This window comes from Drosophila elegans, unplaced genomic scaffold (assembly GCF_018152505.1).
Source record: "Drosophila elegans isolate 14027-0461.03 unplaced genomic scaffold, ASM1815250v1 contig_753, whole genome shotgun sequence".
NCBI lineage: Eukaryota > Metazoa > Arthropoda > Insecta > Diptera > Drosophilidae > Drosophila > Drosophila elegans.
In genome coordinates, this window is record NW_024546108.1 from 63804 (window position 1) to 88615 (window position 24812).

The window sequence follows — 24812 nt, forward strand, 5'->3', positions numbered from 1 at the left end:
CTCCCGCTATCAATAGTAGGTGTCACCACCGAATCTTATCGATAGCGGGACCTGCTGACGTATCGGTTCGTTTTACTATTTTCCAGACGGCTTCAACTGAAAATGCAACACCACCCTGGATTCCGAGAGACGCCAACACAAAGTTTTAGATAAGCGCAGGAATTCTTGGGAGCATTTGGATTTGGACTATTTGGATTCAGCCGGCCTCGATACCAAGATGCAGTTTCAACGGTGTCCAACGCGGGGCCCACGCTTTACGGGAATTAGACACATGCCGATTCTGAGCTCGTGTACTTTGTTATTCCTCTTTCCAGATCACAACCTAATGTCCTTGGCATGGTACACTCCGATCGATCGTCCTTGAAGATCTTCAAGCTCGTACGATTTATTGCCGACTGTCTTGACCACCCGAGCTTTCAGGAACTTCCGAGCGAACTTAGCATTGAAGGCCTTTTTGAAATCGCTGGGGGCAAAGTTGCGGCGATACACTTCCTGACCTGGCTTCGCAAGGAAAGTACGAGCCGTTTTGTCGTACCGCTGGCGACTCCAATCCTATGCACATTCGAGGTTCTTCTGCACCTTGTCCTGGATCAGTTGGAGTTTATCAGCTGTTCTCATCCCAGACATTTCGTGATCACACAGAGACTTCAACTTCCTTGCCAACTTGTAGCTGGCTCCGTTCAGGAACATGTGTCGTCCGAATACGGTGAAGAACGGAGCTTCTCCAGTTGCTGAATGGACCGCGTTGCGGAGGGCCACCTCAATCTCCGGCAGATACGCGTCCCATTCTCGATGATCTTCTTCTAAGTAGCTTCGGATTGCCGCCAACACGCTTTGGTTTACCCTTTCCGCAGCGTTGCTTTGCGGAGAGTGGACTGGCGTTTTGATGTGCGTGATGCCAAAGCTTTCCATCGCCTCCTCGAAGATCTTGGACGTAAACTGGCGGCCGTTGTCCGAATGCACAATTTCTGGAACCCCAAACTTGTAGAAAACCTCGTGAATGAGGAACTCCACTACATTGGAGGCCGATGCCTCTTGCATGGCTTTCCAAAATGTGTATTTCGAGAAGTGATCCACCACAATGAAGATGTAGGCCTGTCCCTTCTTCGACTTCGGGTACTTCCCCAGGAAATCGATGTACAGCTTCTGAAATGGCTGCTCAGTCTGGACTCTCTCACCGATGCCAACTTGCATCCGGAAATTCGGGGATTTCGTCTCCTTGCACACTTCACACCTGCGTATGGACTCCCGGACTTGCAGTGCCATGCCAGGCCAGTAAAACTGCCGCCGTAGATTTTCCAGAGTTTTTCCCATTCCGCCATGAGCTGCCGTTGGATCCGAATGTGCACGCTCAATTATGCTGTGGGTCAGACTCTGGGAAATCCACAACTTCCATTCGAAGCCTTCCACCTCGTCATCCAGATTTGCCGAAGAGACTCTCTTGAAGATGAGACCATCCACTATCCTCAAGTCAGGTAGGTTGGCCAAGTTTTTTTCCACTTCTTGTAACAACTCCGTGTACTCTCGAAGCCGAGCAACTCTGACGGGTCCACCGTTAGCTCTTCAACACAACGCGAAAGGGTATCTGCCACAACGTTCTCGCTTCCTTTCCTGTGTTCGATGTTGAAGTTGAGTTGAGTTAGGGCCATCTTCAGGGAATCTACTGCCAGCTGTGCTTCTGGACTCAAGGAAAAAAGGGCAGCCAAAGTTGCGAAGTTCTTTATGAACCGACGGTACCAACCAGCGGTCCCAAGAAAGGCTCTCACTTCCTTCATGGTCCTTGGCTCAGGCATCCGCCTAATAGTTACTACACGCCCTGGATCCATCCGCAGACGTCCTCCACCCACTATGAAGCCGAGGTAGGTCAAAGACCCTGCTTCTTTCAGGCATTCAGCGACTCGGCGAAGATACTTCAAGTGCGTTCTTATGTCAGGCGCTAGTATTAGCAGATCATCCAAGTAGACGAACACATTCGAGCGGATTTCAGCTGGAATTACTAGGTCCATGAGTCTCACCAGCCTCTGTGATGCGTTACAGAGTCCGAAAGGCATCACACGGAACTGGTAAAGAGGCCGACCGGGAACCGTAAAGACTGTGTATTCCTTGCTGCTCGTGTCCAACTCAATCCGCCAAAAAGCGAACTTCAAATCCACGCTGGAAATGTAGTACGTTTGTTCAATTCTGGACAGGATGCCGTCTATGCTGGGCAACGGGTAAGCATCTTTGATGGTCACATCATTAAGCTTACGTGCGTCTAGCTCTTGTTCCTCGGCCTTGGAAAGCGTCCAGGACTCGGGATCGGTTTTCTCCTCATCGTCATCCTCGACCTCAGCGTAGTGCTCCATGTCCCTGGCGTGTAATTCTTCGGCCTTCTTCACGCCTTCCGGATCGATGGGGCCTATAGTCCGAATGCTTGCCAAAAATCCACTCCAAAATAAGCTGGCTGCTCCAGGTAAGGACACAAGTAGAAAAGAATGTGCTCTGTCCGTCCTCGGTATTCCACCGGTAACTTGACCCGTCCGATAATTGACCGATCCTCCCCTGAGGCCGTACGGACTGCTGACAAGTACTTCTGGACGGACACATCCAAGGCCTCGACCAGCTCTCTGCCACCTTTTCCAAGCAGACTCACACTCGCTCCAGTGTCCAACAACCCCGTCAGTTGCTTGGTCAGGACTCGGACTGCGGCGAACGGTCTGGGATCTCACGATAAAGTGCACTTCACGGCGGCCACTGCTTCGCGTCGGCAGTTCCGACGTTTGCGAAATCGGTCCCTGGCCTTTTGCACCTTGCGGGACACCATACTCATCCCGCCTAACTGGTGCTCTGAGAAGATACTGTTCCTGATATCTAGGTACCGACGCATCCTCATCCCTCAAGACTAAATTTCTTTCTCTATTTTTTTTTTTCCAGCCTCAATAAGGGGAGATGGAGCCGATCACCAGCCGATAGACTCCGCGCCAGTCGTCTTGCGTCTACAATTTCGTCCGAATTTTCAATAAACAAGCCGCTGGTCAACTGGGCTAACTTTCAGCTGTGCTGAAAGTCGCCAGTTAAGGACTTCGGCTGTTTGCAGGATCGCATAGCGCAGCGCGTGACGACGTCACGACCACACATTTAAGTTTTAAACCGATATGATATGAAAACGCAAATACCCAGAAAACCAAGGATCTGCACAAAACAAACAACTACACTGTAACCCAAAAACAAAACATTCATTAAAATGACGTTAACAAAAAAATATGTCCCTAATACCTGTATCACAGTTTTATCACAGTTTTTGGTTTAACCTTTCGTGCTTATTGCACGGACGACCTGGAATGCGAATCCTTCGATTTCCTTCGAAGAGGATGTCACCGCCAAATCACAGCTAATCCCTGTGAACTGTGCCTCGGGAGCAATTGTCCTACCTCTAGTGGACAGCCTCCCTTTCTTCCTACAAAATTTAAACAACTTTTCTCCACCAGTCCGCATCCCGGTGCAATTGCATGTGTGTCATGCAAGCCACCGTTCGTGGGCTGGCTGGAGATAATAAATATGCGAGACGCCGTCGACTCGGCTATCACATATTTTATTTGTTAAATTGGGCGCCATATTGTTACGGAACTGCATCTTTCCCGGAGGGCAGCGCCGGCTAGTCACGGAGTCCCAGGGCAGAGTACCCAAAGCGGCAACAACCGAAGGGAAATTTTTAGACGCTTAATACTACAAGTGTCAGGCAAAAAATCGACGCACGGCACTAAATTGGAGGCGTTTGCCAACCGGGTCGCCTAATCCTGAGGAGCTCCAAGGGAAAAGAAGGGACGTGCTGAAAATGTAAGTACGCTAAATAAATCCCACAAGTCATTAAATTTCGCGACCCAATTTATAGGTAGTTGGACGCGCGGCCAGGGTTCGGAATTAAGCCTCTAATTTTAGATTAGATTTCACAGTGAGTACCTGACAATCTGGACTAGGTGACATTACAAAAACAATGACTAAAGCTTATTTATTGCAGAGTTCCTCGTCGGATGTGGTTGAAACTGCAGCCAGAATGCAAAAATCGCTAGCGGCGAAAACCAGCGCGAGTCCGCACGGAGCCAATTGGTCCGGAGGATAGCGCAGCGTCCGCGTAAGAGGGGCCGGAGGCAGTGCGTCGGTGGACTTGGAGATGACCACGTGGCCAGCGCGGGCATTCGTTCCCGGAACGGACTCACCGAGGTAATCTCCGTATCTGGCCGTCTCGGAGGCAGTCGCTGTAGCTGCTGGCGCTGGAGGCTGCTGCTGCTGCTGCTGATCGCTGCTGCGGCTGATGCTGCTACGGCTGATGCTGCTGCGGCTGATGCTGATGCGGCTGATGCTGCTGCGGCCAATGCTGCTGCGGCCAATGCTGCTGCGGCTAATGCTGCGGCGGCTGGTGGCCGACGACCAGGTTAGGTCCGCCTGGTAAGTGTTCACTTCCCAAATCTAGATAGGGTCCCCGGTGGCTTTAATATTTACAAATAAACACTGTTATTCATAAGTTTATTGCAAATAAATTACCACTCACTTTAATTTATCTAAACACCAATAATGCACATATGAACTTAATTTTCCACGACTGTTCTCCTACGACTTATTGCAGCAACTAAAGCAAAACCCTGACCTACACCAAAGTCGTCATTTTCCCCCCGCTCTCTCAAGATGGGTCAGCGAACGTATTCAAGGCTATTAAACCCAGCTAACGAGCGAACCGGGCTAAATTTAAATAGCTAAATCCTCTCCCGCTATCAATAGTAGGTGTCACCACCGAATCTTATCGATAGCGGGACCTGCTGACGTATCGGTTCGTTTTAGTATTTTCCAGACGGCTTTAACTGAAAATGCAACAACTTTTCGTTAACAGCCACACACATTAGGAACATTTATTAAATTTTCTTTGCTGTATATTAGCACATAAAAAAAAGTTTTTATAAATTTTTTAACAGAGTTTTACTTTGCATGTACATAAGTTGAATAAGTCAAGCTTTTTTCTAATTGTTGTTTAATTCATATTATTAAATTCCATTTTGCCATTAAAGTATTTTGAATAGCAATACCATATTTACATGAAAGTTAAAACCGCAAAGAATATATAAATTTCACTAACCACAAAGGCATTAGATATTTTAATTAAAAATCATAATGCAAGTGGCGAGAAATGCAAAAGAAACTAAAAAGACCGCGCGCTTTCTTGCATTTCCCTTTTTTTCTTGTCGTTTGCTTTTAAGAGTACCATTTTCTCCGGTTACTCCTTGTGATTACAGTGCCGGAGGAAAGTATAGCACCGGCAAATGTAAAATAATAATTTAAAACAAAATACGCTTTGAGACGAAATCATGTAATCGTGTATATATTATTACCTAAAATATAATATACAAAAAACTGCTTGAAATTAATATTTTAAATAAGAATTTTATAAGAAATATATTTAATATTATAATTAATAAAAATAAATATTACTATTTTTACAGAACTAATTTTAGTACCATTTAAACAAGTCATTTGCGACCAACCTAACAAAGCGTTCAGATATTTTTATTTAAGAGTGCATATATTTGGCCGCTGCTGTTCATTAAGAAAAAAAATATTTACAACAGCTGGCTTTTATGCGCATGATTGACGCAATTTTTGCTTTGCTTCAAAATTAAAATCTATTTTGCATAAAAACGAATGAAGACAAGAGCGCAGCAAATCCTGGTCGAAGTACCACAATGCATTATTGCTGGATCCCTGGCAGAAAAATCTCCCACATATACGGCGATCCTTGCTCTTTTTTAGAAACTGTTGTGGTCTCCATTGCAAGCCCGTCAAACAACACCAACAGTTCCCCTTCCTGGTCATACAAGTTGGCAAATGCCTCGGTCGCATTATGGATGTCCTGCTGAGCATTACAGAATCTAGTAAACTCATTCATGTTCATTAATTTTAATTAATTTATTTTGAATTTTCCAAAATTCTAAAGTAAACAAACCCAGATCAGCTGTTTGTGCCACTCACATGTCGGAGTAGCATTAGCTAAATGCTAATGCGCCAATGGTATCAGGTACATTTAAAATGTCCATTAATGCGGCAATGAAATCAGGCTATAATATAAATGCGAAAAATAAAGGCGCCTACGAACGTTTTTAGAACAAAAACAGAAAAATACCGATATTTAGTTGGTGGTGAAATTTTTTTTTCGAATTTAACATCTTTTTTGCATAAAAATGGCTAAAAACAAGAGCAAGCGCAGCAAATCCTACTCGCAATACCACTGGCAATATTGCTGGAACACTGGCAGGAAAAAACACCCACATTGTCGAGGATCCTTGCTCAATTTTGGAAACTGTGGTGGTCTCATTTGTAAACCCGTCAAACAACACAATCAGATCACCTCCTCGTCACCAAGTGGGCAAATGCCTTGAAAATATCGTAATATTTCCGTTAACTAACTTATATTAATGATTTTTAATTAATATTTTTTGGATTTGCGATAATTCAAGTAAACAAAACGAGATCAGATGTTTGTGCCATTCACATTTCGGAGTCGCATAAATAAATGTGCCAATGGAATCAGGCACATATAAAAAGTCCACTAATGCGGCAATGGAAACATGCTATAAAATAGTTGGTAAATGCTTTATTTTATAGCCTAATTCCATTGGCGCATTAAAACGCATTTAACCTAATAGCCTATATCCACAGAGATCAATCACCTTCCACTATCCGTTCAACTTGAGGCCCTTAGGGTTTTGCCGTTCCAAAAATTTTCAAGTTAGTCCGCCGTTAAAATTTGACGGACTAATTTATGCGATAGCCAGGCGATGTTTCTGAAGTGCAACCCTCTTTCCACGCACCCATCACTGAATAACCGTTGAAATTTTTAAAAAAGTGAAACTCCAGTATCCACAGAGCACATCCACCATCCGATTTCATCTGAACAGCTGTGGCTCATCAAAATATACACAAAAATAATTGACCTGTTGATGAGCAACAACTGTTCAGATGACCTTGGAAGGTCGTAGGTATATGTTCTCTGTGAAAATCGGAGTTTCACACTTGTCAAAAACTCCAACCGTTTCCAACGGATGGCCTGTGTGGAAAGAGGGCATAATGAGCGTTTACATAAGTTAACTGTGGCCAGCCGAACTAAAGTTGTTGACCACAGTTTACGTAAACAACTTCGCTCCGGCCAAATTGATGACCATGCAATGAGCCGGATGCTCGTGCACAGATGGCAAACACTGCATATTTGCGTGGCCGCTGCGAGCCCCTGTTAGCTTTAAGTCAATCCCTTAGTTTTAGTTTTGATTTGAATCCAATAAAGAGCACATCGCTCGTAAACCAAACTCCGGCAACCGCCGTTAACCAATTTATTATTTGAACACTGACTGAGTCTCTAGGCCAGTAGTGAACGGAGGGCAGTTACCCTTCCAGCGTAATCGTCATAACTCTTCAGTGGACGAAAGCTGACCGTCGGCCAACCGGCCACCTACCTACAGGAGATACAAGGAATCACCATCCCCGTACCAACGTGAACCGGACGACCGTCCACCTATCTACAAGAGCTACGCAGAACCACCATCCTCATACCAACGTAAATCGACCAAACCGGCGATCAACAACGGGACTGTAGCGAGGGACTAACTGCATCAAACCTATGTATAATAACTAATTGGCGCTCAACTAAGTGGTTACTAGAACCCACAGGACAATTTTTTGGAAAAAACGAATTCACCAAGCATGTAAGTGGGCCCTTCGGCCAAAACTTTTATGTCTTCAAAAAAATGTATGTAACTGCAAAGGGAGGACAAGCATTGAATTCTGTCCCCTATAGCAACAAAGCGAAAGAATTTAAAATATATTAATAACAAGTGTATAGTGATTTTTTTTGAAAAATATCAGTATTTATAATTTTCTAATTTATAATTTAACAGTTATTACGTTAATTATCTTAAACAACAAAAATACAAAAGCTATAATTTTCAATGCGAAATTTTTTAACAACATAATAAATTTATTAGTTAAAATTATGCCCCATAATTTTTCTTTCTGTGTAACGGCGCATCGCTATTTCGCCGGCCATTTCAGAGGTCTGTTTTCGTTTTTTCTCATTGTATACTAAATATAATTTTGTACAGCGGCCGCACATTCTGTCACCCTGCAGACATTGTTGGTGTTTTTATTGTCCCGCATATCAAAAGGAAATTCGACCCCAAAGTCTTTCGACTTTGTCTTTGTTGTGCAGCGCTTTGGCTTATGCGCGTGAATCTCTCGAATATGCGCGTGAATTTTTCGAATATAGAAACAATAAACAACACTCAAGCGACTCAGAGTCCGAGAGTGAGGGACAGCTCCACGCCTCAACCCCAATACTCAGGCCCCCAGCCCCCTCTACAGAAATGGATCCCGAGCAGCTCCGAGCTGTTATACAGGCCGTCGTTAGCAATGCCCTTGCAGAACAGACCCCCCAAAGCCAGCTGAGGGAGCAAGCTCTAAGGAATCAAATTGAGGAATTGGCCGGGCGAGTGGCGGCAGTCAGCACCATCCCATACCCCTCAAATAAGAACATATAAAGCTATAGAGATAGAGGACACTGTTCAATGTAACGAGCCTCTGGACGCCTCCTGGCGACAGGCGGCCGTAGCGGCCTCTCATATTTTTAGACGATACGATGGCAGCTCTCGCCACTACCAGGCAGTAATAATAATCAGGAGCAAGGTTAGGGGACCCGCCGACTTGGTACTGTCGTCATTCGGAACAGTACTCAATTTCGATGCGCGTCGCCTAGATGCGAGTCGCCGAGATTTTACATATAGCGATAAACGCCCAATGCATGTCATAGAGCAGGAGATGGGTACCCTCAGACAGGGAAATCTTTCACTGCTGCAATATTATGACGAGGTGGAGAAAAAACTTACCCTCCTCACAAACAAGGCCACCATGTCGCACGACGCTTCGGCGGCCGAAGTCCTGTGCGAAAAATTCTGAGATGATGCCCTTCGAGTATTCATCTCGGGATTAAAACGCAGCCTCACAGATGTCCTCTTCTCGGTGAAGCCAAAGGACATGCCAACAGCACTTGCTTTGGCTCAGGAGGTGGAGGCAAATCACGAGAGGTACTCTTTCGCGGCCTCATTTGCAAGAAGCCAGGAGGATAGGGATAAAAAACAATATCCAAAGGCGCAAGAGCGTCAACAAACCCCTCCTCAGAATAGTTTCCAAACAGGTGCTGCCAAAAATCCCTATTTCACAATGCAGCACAAAGCTCATGTTGACTCTGCTCCACGCAGTGACAGACTTCGTGAAAATAATTCTGAGCCGATGGATATTGACCCTTCAATGTCCAAAATGCACAAGCCTCCTCAGGCACCGGCTTACCAAAACAGGAAGCCGGCCGTGTCCGATCGTTCAGGCCCCATTAAAAGGCAGAGAGTTAACCACGTCGCGAAGAGCGTGGGCGAAACTGAAGAGAAATACACCGCCGCAGCTTCCAGCGCAGCGGCCAAAATCGATGATGACGCCATCTCAGAGTATGACTCCGATATAATAAAGGGAAGATCCCTGCTGCCCGTCATCAGACGAAGAGTAGCGGGGACTAACATGAGATTCCTTATCGAAACGGGCACATCGAAAAATTTCATCCGACCTCACAAAGGATTGAAAGGCGTTTGCCCAGTTGACACCCCATTTACCATTCATTCAATTCATGGGGGTACAACTATCACGTATAAATGCTTCGTCTCAATATTCAATCTTAGGGCTACCTTTTTCGTACTACCAGACTTGACTACCTTTGATGGAATAATCGGCCTCGAGCTATTAAAACAGGCAGGGGCGTCACTCTGCCTAGCTTCCGGCCACCTAAAATGGGGCACTGAAGTAGAGCAGATTGATTTCCATACGTGCGCTGATGTGAACTTCACCAATGTGGATTGCTCAGATGCACCGCCATTGGCAAAAAACGCGTTCTTAGAAATGCTAAAGACCAGGAAAAAGGCTTTTGCAGACCCTAATGAGGCTTTGCCTTACAAAACTTCGGAGGTAGTTACCATCAGAACGGTTAGTGAGGAGCCCATATACGCGAAGTTATACCCGTACCCCATGGGAGCAGCGGATTTCGTCAACAAAGAGATTGAGGAGCTGCTTAAAAATGGGATAATTCAGAAGTCGGTATCCCCTTACAACAATCCGATATGGGTTGTGGATAAAAAAGGGACCGATGAGCTTGGAAACCGAAAAATGCGACTAGTTATTGACTTTCGCAAATTAAACGAAAGAACCGTGTCCGAGGCAACCTAGCTAATGCTAAATATTTCTCAACGCTGGACCTCAAGTCTGGCTATCACCCAAAAAAAACCTCTTTCTCAGTAAATGGGGGGAAATATGAATTCCGCAGATTACCGTTTGGCCTCAAAAACGCAGGCAGCATTTTTCAGAGGGCCATCGACGACATCCTACGGGAACACATCGGCAAGTTTTTCTATGTTTACTTTGACGAGTAATCATTTCTTCAAAAGATGAAAACTCTCACATCAAGCACGTAGATTGGGTACCTAAGAGCCTGTACGATGCGAACATGAGAGTATCGGGAGAAAAATCTAGTTTTTTTTAAGAAAGGTGTAAGCTTCCTTGGGTTTATAGTCACTTGTAACGGTGCCACAACAGACCCAGAAAAGGTAAAGGCTATAAAAGAATTTTCGGAACCCAAAAGTGTACCTCAAGATCATTTCTAGGCCTACCCAGCTATTATCGTAGCTAAGCCTATATCGGACATCTTGAAGGGGAAAACGAAACATTCCGGTTCAGTTTTCTGAGGCGCAACAACAAGCGTTCCAGAAACTACGAAATATCTTGGCGTCCGTCGACGTGATGCTAGGATACCCCTACTATAAAAAGGCGTTTGATCTAACGACAGATGCCTCGGCCTATGGCATTGGCGCAGTATTGTCCCAAGAGGGTCGGCCAATAACAATGACCTCAAGGACATTGAAAGACAGGGAGGTCAACTACGCCACAAACGAGAGGGAACTCTTAGCCATAATTTGGGCACTAGCCAAGCTGCGAAACTATTTATATGCAGTAAAATATATAAACATCTATATTGACCACCAGCCATTAACATTCGCAGTATCGGAATCCAATCCGAATGCGAAAATCAAACGATGGAAAGCTCGGCAAGGAGAATCTCTTCGCGGATGCCCTCTCCAGACAGCAACTTAACGTTGTGGAGGCGGAAGAAGCTTATTCGTGTGCGGCCACTATCCACAGTGAAGTCTCGCTCACACACACCATCGAAGCAACGGAGAAGCCGTTGAGTTGCTTTCAGAACCAGATAACTCTGGAGGAAGCACGCTTTCCGTCTAAACGCAGCTTCGTGCTCTTTGGAAATAAAAGACGGCACCACATTGACTTCACGTGCATGGAGTCTCTGCTTGAGGAGCTCGCGGACACCATAGTCCCCAAGGGCGTAAATGCCATACATTGCGATCTGCATACGCTGGCAATGATACAGGATAAATTGGTCCGGTAATTCCCAGTCACCAAATTCTGGCATTGCAAAAACCGAATGACAGACGTTTTTGCAATTGCGGAGAGACGAGAAATCATTACTGCCGAGCACAATCAGCACAAAACAGGAAATCGGCGAGTCACCAATCCCGTCCCATGCAGGCGAGATGTTACACATTGATATCTTTTCAACGGACAAAAAAATACTTCCTGACGTGCATCGACAAGTTCTCAAAGTTCGCAGTCGTGCAACCCATTCCCTCTAGAACAATTGAGGACCTGATCTAAAGCTTGCTAGATGCATTAAGATAATAACTGATACCATAGAGTTGATTTTAATAGCCCCTGCCAAGTTCAACAGATCAATTCACTCGGTCATTAACAAAAGAACAGCTGATGTTGTACAGACGAACTCGGAGGACTTACAGATGAAAATCCGAGAAAAAATAAATAGCGCCCAGGACGCGGTAAGAAGCCGGGAGAACGCATCCCGGCAGAATAGGGTCTTCGAGGTTGGTGAGAAGGTATTGGTAAAATCTAACAGAAGCCTAGGAAATAAACTTACACCCTTGTGTGAGGAGAGAGCCGTAGAAGCGGACCTGGGGACCACGGTCCTCATTAGGGGAGGGTGGTCCACAAGGACAATCTTAAATGATACAACCAACGATGTCCTTCTTTATTCATTTTTATTACGCTTTTGCATAAATTCTTACTAGCTATAAGTTTCATTGCCACCGGCATCCTTCTCAGTTAAAATTTTTTTTATTGGTGGTGGGATACCTCTCTATGAGCAAAAAAATAGCTAAAGTTCAATTCCACAGGTTCGGACTCATATTTTATCTCCTCCTATCCTTGGCGTCGGCTCACATAACTGATTATTCGCAGGCCAGGTATATTCCCGTTATTGACGACCAAATACTAGTGTGGGAGGAGTTCGCGTTCGTAACTCATACAGCGAACCTCTTGGAATATGCGCGCGTAGTGGAGGAAACAGAAAATTTGATCAGCATGTTTCCACTGTCCCATATGAAGAAGCTTCTAAGCGTAGATACCGCCCACCTCCAGGACTTGTTGGAGTCGCTGGGCATTCATCATCGAGTAGCTAGGAGTTTAGATTTCGTAGGATCAGTGCTAAAGGTCGTAGCAGGGACACCGGACGCCGGCGATTTAGAAAAATCAGATTTACCGAAATGAAGTTAGTTGAGTTAAGTAATAGGCAAATTCAAATAAACACTAAAGTTAAAAATCAAATTAATCAGCTAACCTCTACCGTTAATCAAATTCTGAGATCTGCTGGACACTTATTTGAGACGCTACTTGCTAGAAACAGAAACAGAAAGTCGGTATCCCCTTACAACAATCCGATATGGGTTGTGGATAAAAAAGGGACCGATGAGCTTGGAAACCGAAAAATGCGACTAGTTATTGACTTTCGCAAATTAAACGAAAGAACCGTGTCCGACAAATATCCCATGCCAAATATAAACATGATATGAGGCAACCTAGCTAATGCTAAATATTTCTCAACGCTGGACCTCAAGTCTGGCTATCACCCAATCATACTCGCGGAACGCGAAAGAGAAAAAACCTCTTTCTCAGTAAATGGGGGGAAATATGAATTCCGCAGATTACCGTTTGGCCTCAAAAACGCAGGCAGCATTTTTCAGAGGGCCATCGACGACATCCTACGGGAACACATCGGCAAGTTTTTCTATGTTTACGTTGACGACGTAATCATTTCTTCAAAAGATGAAAACTCTCACATCAAGCACGTAGATTGGGTACCTAAGAGCCTGTACGATGCGAACATGAGAGTATCGGGAGAAAAATCTAGTTTTTTTTAAGAAAGGTGTAAGCTTCCTTGGGTTTATAGTCACTTGTAACGGTGCCACAACAGACCCAGAAAAGGTAAAGGCTATAAAAGAATTTTCGGAACCCAAAAGTGTACCTCAAGATCATTTCTAGGCCTACCCAGCTATTATCGTAGCTAAGCCTATATCGGACATCTTAAAGGGGAAAACGAAACATTCCGGTTCAGTTTTCTGAGGCGCAACAACAAGCGTTCCAGAAACTACGAAATATCTTGGCGTCCGACGACGTGATGCTAGGATACCCCTACTATAAAAAGGCGTTTGATCTAACGACAGATGCCTCGGCCTATGGCATTGGCGCAGTATTGTCCCAAGAGGGTCGGCCAATAACAATGACCTCAAGGACATTGAAAGACAGGGAGGTCAACTACGCCACAAACGAGAGGGAACTCTTAGCCATAATTTGGGCACTAGCCAAGCTGCGAAACTATTTATATGCAGTAAAATATATAAACATCTATATTGACCACCAGCCATTAACATTCGCAGTATCGGAATCCAATCCGAATGCGAAAATCAAACGATGGAAAGCTCATATCGACGAGTCCGGCGCTAAAATGATTTATAAGCCCGGCAAGGAGAATCTATTCGCGGATGCCCTCTCCAGACAGCAACTTAACGTTGTGGAGGCGGAAGAAGCTTATTCGTGTGCGGCCACTATCCACAGTGAAGTCTCGCTCACACACACCATCGAAGCAACGGAGAAGCCGTTGAGTTGCTTTCAGAACCAGATAACTCTGGAGGAAGCACGCTTTCCGTCTAAACGCAGCTTCGTGCTCTTTGGAAATAAAAGACGGCACCACATTGACTTCTCTGCTTGAGGAGCTCGCGGACACCATAGTCCCCAAGGGCGTAAATGCCATACATTGCGATCTGCATACGCTGGCAATGATACAGGATAAATTGGTCCGGTAATTCCCAGTCACCAAATTCTGGCATTGCAAAAACCGAATGACAGACGTTTTTGCAATTGCAGAGAGACGAGAAATCATTACTGCCGAGCACAATCAGCACAAAACAGGAATCGGCGAGTCACCAATCCCGTCCCATGCAGGCGAGATGTTACACATTGATATCTTTTCAACGGACAAAAAAATACTTCCTGACGTGCATCGACAAGTTCTCAAAGTTCGCAGTCGTGCAACCCATTCCCTCTAGAACAATTGAGGACCTGATCTAAAGCTTGCTAGATGCATTAAGATAATAACTGATACCATAGAGTTGATTTTAATAGCCCCTGCCAAGTTCAACAGATCAATTCACTCGGTCATTAACAAAAGACCAGCTGATGTTGTACAGACGAACTCGGAGGACTTACAGATGAAAATCCGAGAAAAAATAAATAGCGCCCAGGACGCGGTAAGAAGCCGGGAGAACGCATCCCGGCAGAATAGGGTCTTCGAGGTTGGTGAGAAGGTATTGGTAAAATCTAACAGAAGGCTAGGAAATAAACTTACACCCTTGTGTGAGGAGAGAGCCGTAGAAGCGGACCTGGGGACCACGGTCCTCATTAGGGGAGGGTGGTCCACAAGGACAATCTTAAATGATACAACCAACGATGTCCTTCTTTATTCATTTTTATTACGCTTTTGCATAAATTCTTACTAGCTATAAGTTTCATTGCCACCGGCATCCTTCTCAGTTAAAATTTTTTTTATTGGTGGTGGGATACCTCTCTATGAGCAAAAAAATAGCTAAAGTTCAATTCCACAGGTTCGGACTCATATTTTATCTCCTCCTATCCTTGGCGTCGGCTCACATAACTGATTATTCGCAGGCCAGGTATATTCCCGTTATTGACGACCAAATACTAGTGTGGGAGGAGTTCGCGTTCGTAACTCATACAGCGAACCTCTTGGAATATGCGCGCGTAGTGGAGGAAACAGAAAATTTGATCAGCATGTTTCCACTGTCCCATATGAAGAAGCTTCTAAGCGTAGATACCGCCCACCTCCAGGACTTGTTGGAGTCGCTGGGCATTCATCATCGAGTAGCTAGGAGTTTAGATTTCGTAGGATCAGTGCTAAAGGTCGTAGCAGGGACACCGGACGCCGGCGATTTAGAAAAAATCAGATTTACCGAAATGAAGTTAGTTGAGTTAAGTAATAGGCAAATTCAAATAAACACTAAAGTTAAAAATCAAATTAATCAGCTAACCTGTACCGTTAATCAAATTCTGAGATCTGCCAAAAAATCACAAGTAGTTACTGGACACTTATTTGAGACGCTACTTGCTAGAAACAGAATGCTGATGATGGAATTACAGAATTTAATGCTTGCAATAACCCTTGCCAAAATTAATATTGTCAGTCCAGACCACAAAGACTTAAAATCAGTTTGGATTGAGGAACCCACCAACACTCCCATAGGGGATCTTTTGTATGTTTCGTCCGTGAAGATTCTACAGTCCGTTAACGTTTTACACTTCATCATAAAATTTCCTTAAATAAAATTAGCATGTAAAAAGATAACCATTTTTCCAGTCGCCCAAAGTGAGACAATGCTGCAGATCCTAGACAACATCATAGCGGAATGCGGCGGAGAAATGCACGCCATTAAAAACTGCTCCATGTCACCGGCATCCACATTCTGCCGTTTGGCGTCAGAGAGTTCATGCGCCAAAGAACTGCATGCAGGTGGGGTGGCGCATTGCCGAACACAACAGAGCGACCTACACCCAATCACATACGTGGATGAAGGGATCATAATCATCAACGACAGGTCAGCCAAGGTTCGGGTGGACAATGGGACAAAAGTCTGGATACATGGCACACACTCCGGGGCAGCAAGCACCCCCCTACTAAACATTACTGCCAACCAAGATGTTCTCAGCCTCCCGTACCTTCACCGCTTGAGTGAACGAAACTTGGAGTTTATCAAGGAGTTCAGAAATGAGATCGACAACAACCAAATGCATCTCGCAGCAACTATTGCAGGAGCAATATGCTGCGCGCTCATCTGCATTGGCCTCACTTACCAGCGACTTAGTAGAGCAAAAAGATCCGCAATTCAAATAAGAGAAGTAATTGCAGAATTAGGGTCGAACGAGGGCGGCCTTAAGGGGGAGTAGTTAACTGTGGCCAGCCGAACTAAAGTCGTTGACCACAGTTTACGTAAACAACTTCGCTCCGGCCAAATTGATGACCATGCAATGAGCCGGATGCTCGTGCGCAGACGGCAAACACTGCATATTTGCGTAGCCGCTGCGAGCCCCTGTTAGCTTTAAGTCAATCCCTTAGTTTTAGTTTTGATTTGAATCCAATAAAGAGCACATCGCTCGTAAACCAAACTCCGGCAACCGCCGTTAACCAATTTATTATTTGAACACTGACTGAGTCTCTAGGCCAGTAGTGAACGGAGGGCAGTTACCCTTCCAGCGTAATCGTCATAACTCTTCAGTGGACGAAAGCTGACCGTCGGCCAACCGGCCACCTACCTTGCTGCATATTCAGTTGAAGCCGTCTGGAAAATACTAAAACGAACCGATACGTCAGCCGGTCCCGCTATCGATAAGATTCGGTGGTGACACCTACTATTGATAGAGGGAGAGGATCTAGCTATTTAAATTTAGCCCGGATCGCTCGTTAACTGGGTTAAATAGCCTTGAATACGTTCGCTGACCCATCTTGAGAGAGTGGGAGGGAAAATGGCGAACGACTTTGGTGTAGGTCAGGGTTTTGCTTTAGTTGCTGCAATAAGTCGTAGGAGAACAGTCGTGGAAAAATAAGTTCATATGTGCATTATTGGTGTTTAGATAAATTAAAGTGAGTGGTTATTTATTTGCAATAAACTTATAAATAACAGTGTTTTTTGTAAATATTAAAGCCACCGGGAACCCTATCTAGAAGGCCCCGGAAATTGAAAAGATTCGGGAAGTGAACACTTACCAGGCGGACCTAACCTGGTCGTCGTCCACCAGCCGCAGCAGCATTAGCCGCCGCAGCATTGGCCGCAGCAGCATTGGCGGCAGCAGCATTGGCCACAGCAGCATCCCCAGCAGCAGCAATCGGCTCCAACAGCGGCAGCCGCAGCAGCATCAGCCGCAGCAGCGATCAGCAGCAGCAGCGATCAGCAGCAGCCCCCAGCATCAGCAGCTACAGCGACTGCCTCCGAGACGGCCAGATACGGAGATTACCTCGGTGAGTCCGTTCCGGGAACGAATGCCCGCGCTGGCCACGTGGTCATCTCCAAGTCCACCGACGCACTGCCTCCGGCTCCTCTTACGCGGACGCTGCGCTATCCTCCGGACCAATTTGCTCCGTGCGGACTCGCGCTGGTTTTCGCCGCTAGCGATTTTTGCACTCTGGCTGCAGTTTCAAGCACATCCGACGAGGAACTCTGCAATAAATAAGCTTTAGTCATTGTTTTTGTAATGTCACCTAGTCCAGATTGTCAGGTACTCACTGTGAAATCTAATCTAAAATTAGAGGCTTAATTCCGAACCCTGGCCGCGCGATCAACTATGTCTAAATTGGATCGCGAAATTTAATGACTTGTGGGATTTATTTAGCGTACTTACATTTTCAGCGCGTCCCTTCTTTTCCCTTGGAGCTCCTCAGGATTAGGCGACCCGGCTTGGCAAACGCCTCCAATTTAGTGCCGTGCGGCGATTTTTTGCCTGACACTTGTAGTGTTAAGCGTCTAAAAATTTCCCTTCGGTTGTTGCCGCTTTGACCGCTTTTCATCTGGGCGACGGTCTGAGATCGGCCTTGAGTGTTTCTAACGAAAAGAGTAGATTATTAGTAGGCATCAATAATGAATGTATTTATTTATTAATCTTGCCCAACATTAAATGTGAACAAGCTACCGAGATGTTTGTGTAAGTTACCTTGGGCGAGGAGATGAGCCGATCCTAATCCACCAGGAATAGACTCCGGTCTGCCGGAGATGGGGCGTGCCCCCTACATCCTTTTTGGGGCACCCAAGGTTGGGTGGGTGCGTTGTGGCAAGGACATCAAAGCCACCAATTTCGTCCAATTGTCAAAGTTTTGATGTAAATATAACTTTGTTTTGTTTTGCTTTGTGGTAGAGATGGTAAATCGTCAAGTTAGTGACGTGAAACGTCCGATAAGTCGGAATCGATTGTTCGGACTGCAGGGCATAGGGGGTACTCCGCCCTGGAACGCCGTGGCTAGCCGGCGCTGCAATCCGGGAAAGATGCAGTTCCGTAACAACCTACAGGAGATACAACGAATCACCATCCCCGTATCAACGTGATCCGGACGACCGTCCACCTACCTACAAGAGCTACGCAGAATACGCACCATCCTCATACCAACGTAAATCGACCAAACCGGCGATCAACAACGGGACTGCAGCGAGGGACTAACTGCAACAAACCTATAATAACAAACCTATATAAGGGCTTCCCATAAAGCCTACTACTCAGATCGACGAAAACCGTTCGCCTCCTATCGAAGAGAGCGAGAGGCAAATAACCGGCAAACACTTTTCGACAGTCCCTTTTTGCACGTCGGTACTGGGTTCGACGGAAAAAAATACCAACAAATTGAAAATCGTTGACAGATTTCTCTGGGTGCACGTACACCTGGCCCCCGCGTAATGCATAAAAAATGTATTCTTTGGAAGTTGGAGTTGGCAGGGCATAGTTTATGTTAGATCAAAAAAATTTACGAAAAACCCAGCAACATTTACTATAGTAATACAATTTTGACGACAACATATTGGGATTGGGAATCCATTTAAATTCCAATTTTCTTTTTTGGATTAAATATAGTTGCAGGCTGGCGCTTTAAATTTGAATTGTTATCCGTTTGTCACCAAGCCAAGCTGACTGATAGTAATACCAAAACTTCGATCTGACTACTTAGCTAATGGCTATATGCTGGAATCGCCACGTTTTTAGAAAAAATACCGGAAAATACTGATATTAAACGATATTTCGTTAGTGCCACACTGCAACAGCTGGTTTTTTATATGCAAGTATTTTGATTTTTTTTGAATAAACAACCTAATTTGCGTAAAATTTAATGAAAAGAAGAACAAGCACAGCAAATCTTGTTCGCAGGTCCAGAGTGCGTTACTGCTGGACCTCAGGCAGGAAAAAACTCACTTTTTTAAAAATTGTGGTGGTCTTTTTAGCAAACCCGTCAACCAACACCATCAGCTCCCCTTCTTTGTCAGCCAAGTTGGCAAATGCCTCCATGCATTATAGATGTCCTGCTGAGTATTAAGAATTTAATAGCCTGATTCCATTGGCGCATTAAAACGCATTTAGCCTAATGCGCATTTATATTCACAAGGAATCTCATAAGGCTAAATGCCGCATTTAAAGTAAATGCGATTATTAAATGCGATTAAAAACCATTCACCCATTCAAATACCGGAAAATACCGATGTTTAACTATATTTTTTTCGTGCCTCCACTACAACAGCTGTATTCTGTATGCAAGGTTGGCGTAATTCTTTATTTTTTTTTTAAATCTATTTTCTATAAAAATTACTGAAACCAGAGCGCACGCTGCAAATTCTGCTCGCGGTACCACAATGCATTACTGCTAGATCTCTGGCAGGATATAACTCCCACATATACGGGGATCCTTGCCCATTTTAGAAACTGTGGTGGTCTCCATTGCAAACCCGTCATAACAACGCAATCAGCTTCTCTTCCTTGTCGTCCAAGTTGGCAATTGCCTCGGTCGCAATATGGATGTCCTGCTGAGCATTACAGGGTTTAGTAAACTCTCTCATGTTCATTAATTTTTTATTAATTTCTTTTGGATTTGCCAAAATTTAAAAGTAAACAAAACCAGATCAGCTGTTCGTGGCACTCACATGTCGGAGTAGAATTAGCTAAATGCTAATTGAGCCAATGGAATCAGGCACATTTAAAAAACCCACTAAAACCAATGATTTTTATAGATAAGGTGGGTGCAGTTCTTGATTGCTTGTGAAAATAAAACTCTTTAGCATAAAAATTATTGAAAATAAGAGCAAAAGCGGCAAATCCTTGTGGCCACACCACAATCTATGGGTCAAAAAAAAAAGAAGGGGCCATGGAGCAGTTTAATGTTTTCGGCAATGCGGCTTTTGGATTGTCGAAACATTTAAGAAGCCATATCCCTTTTCAGCCACTGCTCCACCATGGGAAAATCACTAATGGGCTTATGACACTACATTGCTGGCCTCATTCGTTGCTCATTTTTTGTTTTTACTATACGATTTTAAGTAAGTGCGAGCAAGACAACCTATGACGGTTCCTATGAGCAATTAATGAATTTTGGTATAAAAATACCATTCGATGAAATACCACAGGGGCCGATACATCAATGAGCAAAATTGTATTTAAAAAGTACAATTTTGCTCATTCATTGGATTTGACGACAAGCCGGAATAAAAAAGCGAGGTTTAATGCACACGAAATATTTTTTACCATTTAAAGGTAATAACTAAAAACCTTTAAACGTTAAAACGTTAACACAATTTAATAAACAAAATAATAAAGTTTGAATTTAACGTTAAAAAGGCAGTAATACCGTGACCTTTTTACCAAAAATTTAGTAAATGCGCTTGCAGCTTGCATATTTTTTTCTCATGGAAACGGAATCGGGTATTCAAGAAAGTGGTAAAACCTTTACTCTTGAACTCCCTGAGATCAGCCCGATTTGGACATGACCATAGGACACCGCATATGAGAAAGGCCAAAGCTTTAAAACAGGCTTTTGCCCTGCATATCAGAATGCGATACTGTTATAAATGATACATTGAAAAAAAAAATACCGGAAAATGCTGATTTTTAACGGTATTTCATTTAGCATTTAGATAATGCTTTCCGACATGTGAATGCCACGAACATCTGATCTGGGCTTGTTTACTTTTGAATTTTCTCAAATCAAAACGAAATGAATTAAAAATCACGAATATGTATTTTACGGAAATCTTTATGCTCAGCAATACATTCATAATGCTATTCAGCTTGGACAACAAGGAAGGGGAGCTAATGGTATCGTTTGATGGTTTTTATTTTTCCTGGCAGATATAGCCGTAATGCCTTGTGGTGCTCCGTCCAGGATTTGCTGCAGTTGCTCTTGATTTCAGTACTTTTGATCGGTATTTCCGGAATTTTTGGTAAAAACGTTTTGGGCGAATGTTTTGTGCTCGCATTCAATTTTCGCATTTATTTTAATTGCAGCATTTAGCCTAATGGAATTTTCTGGCTAGAAGTCATGGACAATTTAGCTTCCCTTGCTTGTGGAATTAATTGTTTTCCAATATTATTGTTTATTTATTTACTTCAACAATTTGCCGACAGCTGACTTCGCGGTAAAATGTATCTCCTTCTCCAAGCAATCCTAAAAGTGCCAAGTGGAAATAACGGTGGATGTTGCTCTGTGGAAACAGTTTTTTATATCTTAACACAAATACTAATTATTTTTCTAATAATATCGATATTTATATTTAAATATTTATTTTCGGTATCTTAATCTTCGCAGTAATTTATTTCTAAAAAAAAATTGCCGATTGCAGTCTTTTCAGATTTATCTGATATAGCCATGCTGCGTCCATTTTTCAGCATAATCCGACGCTCTTTCGTCAGTAACATGAGTGAGCGCCAGACAGCTTTGGTTGCTCGCGGATTGCCCAAGAAGGAACCGATTATTGGAGTTCAGGACATTATAGTCGTTGCGTCTGGAAAGGGGGGAGTTGGCAAAAGCACAGTAGCAGGTGGGCAACACCGAAAATTGTTCTGAGACATGACGATACTAGTTCTCTTCTTACAGCGAATTTTGCTTGCAGCATGGCCAAACTGGGGAAGCGAGTGGGCCTGCTGGATGGGGATATATTCGGTCCGACTGTACCCCTTCTGATGAATATCCATTGTGAGCCGGTCTTAAACGATCAGAATCTAATGATTCCCCCGCAGAATTACAATGTTAAATGCTTGTCTATGGGCATGATCACACCCTCGGAAGGCTCAGTTATCTGGCGCGGTCCTCTTGTCATGTCAGCCATACAACGGCTTTTAAAGGGTGCGGAATGGGGACCGTTAGATGTTTTGGTTGTAGATACTCCACCGGGAACTGGGGATGTTCATCTTTCGCTGTCCCAGCACGTACCAATCACAGGTGTTATCCTCGTAACCACTCCTCATAGTGCTGCCGTTCAGGTGACCATAAGGGGTGCTAGGATGTACGAAAAATTAAATGTTCCCATCTTTGGTCTTGTGGAAAACATGAGGTACTCCACTTGTGAAAATTGTAATCAACGAATCGAGTTTTTTAAAAATTGCTCAACAAATTCTCTACCCCGCAAGCTTATTTCCCTCCCGTTGCACTCGCACATAGCGGAGTGCAGCGAGATTGGTGTGCCCATTGTTATCAAGTATCCAGAAAGCAAATACTCAAATCTGTTTACACAATTGGCGAAGAAGATTTCGGAAATTCTTGATAAACAAAAGGGCCGTTAGATAAAGATAAATGGTGGTGTCTCTTAATATTAGCTGTTTAAATTTGATTAAAAAATATAAACAAGATGTTTTAATTGTTATACACAACAAAAATAAGTTTGATTTTAATTATAAAACACTTTCTACTAGATTTTTTTTCGCCTTTAAAAAGATTATCTTAAAAACTCAGCTAACTTATAAAAATAATATTTATTTGCCGAAAAAAGTTGTAAATATATAAAATGTTTTTAACGTTTTAAAATAAGTTATATTCTTGCACCATAAATAGTACAAACAAATGGCCCAACGAGACCAAACACAAGCTTGTTTCGCGCGGGCCGTTTTTGCGTTGTGGGCAATTATCGAGATCGCGAGGAAATCTCAAATAACAAAACATAGACCCATTTATAAAAACAAATTACATTAAGTACGGTGCAAATATGTTAAAATTGTAGTTTTTAACGAGGCTGAAAAACAAATTTTATTATAATTACAAATACCACGAAATGGTTCATGCAGGTGTAAATTTGATGTACATCTTGGCATGTTAAAAGGATGTTAGTTGCGGGTTGGTCTAAAAGGCACATTTCAAATTAAGCGGCTTACCAATTCTATGTGCCATTCACCAGAACAATATGAACACTGATGGATCAGTAATATGTGATCAAGTTTGTTCTGCTGAACGCTTTCTATGCTTGTTTTCTTTGTTTTTTTACTCAATACGATCGATGTGTACTTGATATTGGGAACTCCAAACGGGAGCGCAATAATCTAAATTAGGACGGACAAATAAACAGACGGATAAAATAATCATCAAATTCTTTCGACCATCGTTTGATAAACCCAAGAACACTCATAGCCTTGTTAACAGACTTTATGTGACAGTCGAATTTTAATCTTGGGTCAAGTAAAACTTTAAAACTTCAGACACCATCTCTAAAAACAATAAATAAGCCGAAACGCTTATGCAATTTATTATTGGACAAACAAACTTTAATATCATCAGCATACATTAGTATTCGAGAATGTGTTATGACAAAACGAAGGTCCTTGATGAATAAAGTAAATAGCAATGTGTTGAAATGACTACCCTGTAGCACTCAAGCTGTTACGTTAATCATATTGGAAAGTTCTGCCATTCAAATAACTTGAAATTCAAGTTAAAAGATTATTCGAAAAGCCCGAGCTGGTCTAATTCAAATAAAACAAGAAAGGAAGCAAACTTCGGCAAGCCGAGGTTCATATACCCTTGCAGCTATTGCAAAAATTCAATATTCTTGAAGACATTAAAATTTTGATTTACTTGCATGTATGTTTAAAAGCATTGAAGCTATGATGATTGCAGCTCAATTATTTGAGTTCCTATGGCACCTCTAAAATAAAACTAAAAGCGTAATTATTTTTTTTCCGATTGTTCCCATAGGAGCTATATGATATAGTCGTCCGATTTTGATGAAATTTAAACCGTAATACTGAAATATTTAACCATTACTATATATCGAAAAACTAAAAAACGGACGGGCGGACATGGCTAGATCGACACGCCTAGTGATGCTGATCAAGAATATATATACTGTATAGGGTCGGAAACGTCTCTTTCACTGCGTTGCAAACTTCTGACTGAAATTATAATACCCTCTGCAAGGGTATAATTACTACACCTCCAAATTGTTTTAAAAATTATACAAAAAAATTAATTTAGAATTGTACATTTCTTAAAAACAGCGAAATATATTAAATTAACTATACTTTCTATGGCAGCTATATAAAGCTACGAAAAACTCATTGTTTTAGCAGGTATAGGATTAAGACGTCCGATTAGTAACTCTAACAAAACGAACTCTATAAGTACTTATAAAAGACGACAAAAATATATATATACATATATATTAAAATGAGGCAATTTAAAAATTAGCTAAAATGTATTTTATATATTTTAGACAGATTTGTAGATAGCTGACATATCCGAGTCGACATGTCAGCGCGTTTGTTTGTTTTTAAAATAGCAACACGTAAGTTTGAAAATTCCTTAGATCAGACGATTT

General features: G+C 43.2%; 2 protein-coding genes and 1 long non-coding RNA gene across 3 annotated transcripts; 2 read left to right on the forward strand and 1 right to left on the reverse strand.

Annotated features, from left to right (window-relative positions):
* Positions 1–315: 315 nt before the first annotated feature.
* LOC121467800 (uncharacterized protein K02A2.6-like) lies at positions 316–2872 on the reverse strand. Its single transcript, XM_041710082.1, has 4 exons — positions 2709–2872; positions 1523–2613; positions 580–1460; positions 316–501 (listed from the first exon to the last, which is right to left on the reverse strand). Exons 1-4 carry the CDS (start codon positions 2870–2872, stop codon positions 316–318), a joined length of 2322 nt encoding a protein of 773 aa, XP_041566016.1.
* A 1492-nt stretch (positions 2873–4364) lies between these two features.
* LOC121467798 lies at positions 4365–4938 on the forward strand. The gene is made up of 2 exons (XR_005977837.1): positions 4365–4425; positions 4604–4938. It is a non-coding gene; the product is annotated as an uncharacterized LOC121467798 (long non-coding RNA).
* A 16860-nt stretch (positions 4939–21798) lies between these two features.
* On the forward strand, positions 21799–23066 carry LOC108136543 (iron-sulfur protein NUBPL). Its single transcript, XM_017257843.2, has 2 exons — positions 21799–22046; positions 22103–23066. The coding sequence occupies exons 1-2, from the start codon at positions 21875–21877 to the stop codon at positions 22786–22788; spliced, it is 858 nt and encodes a 285-aa protein (XP_017113332.1). The 5' UTR covers positions 21799–21874; the 3' UTR covers positions 22789–23066.
* Positions 23067–24812: the final 1746 nt, after the last annotated feature.

Excerpts from the sequence above, each read along its gene's own strand:
- LOC121467800 (XM_041710082.1), bottom strand. The coding sequence starts at position 2,872 with ATGAGGATGCGTCGGTACCTAGATATCAGGAACAGTATCTTCTCAGAG. Across the intron at positions 2,614-2,708 it reads GCCGTGAAGTGCACTTTATC|GTGGCAGAGAGCTGGTCGAG; the intron begins GTGAGATCCCAG and ends TGCTTGGAAAAG. Across the intron at positions 502-579 it reads TCCAACTGATCCAGGACAAG|CCAGGTCAGGAAGTGTATCG; the intron begins GTGCAGAAGAAC and ends TTCCTTGCGAAG.
- LOC108136543 (XM_017257843.2), top strand. The coding sequence starts at position 21,875 with ATGCTGCGTCCATTTTTCAGCATAATCCGACGCTCTTTCGTCAGTAAC. Across the intron at positions 22,047-22,102 it reads TGGCAAAAGCACAGTAGCAG|CGAATTTTGCTTGCAGCATG; the intron begins GTGGGCAACACC and ends CTCTTCTTACAG.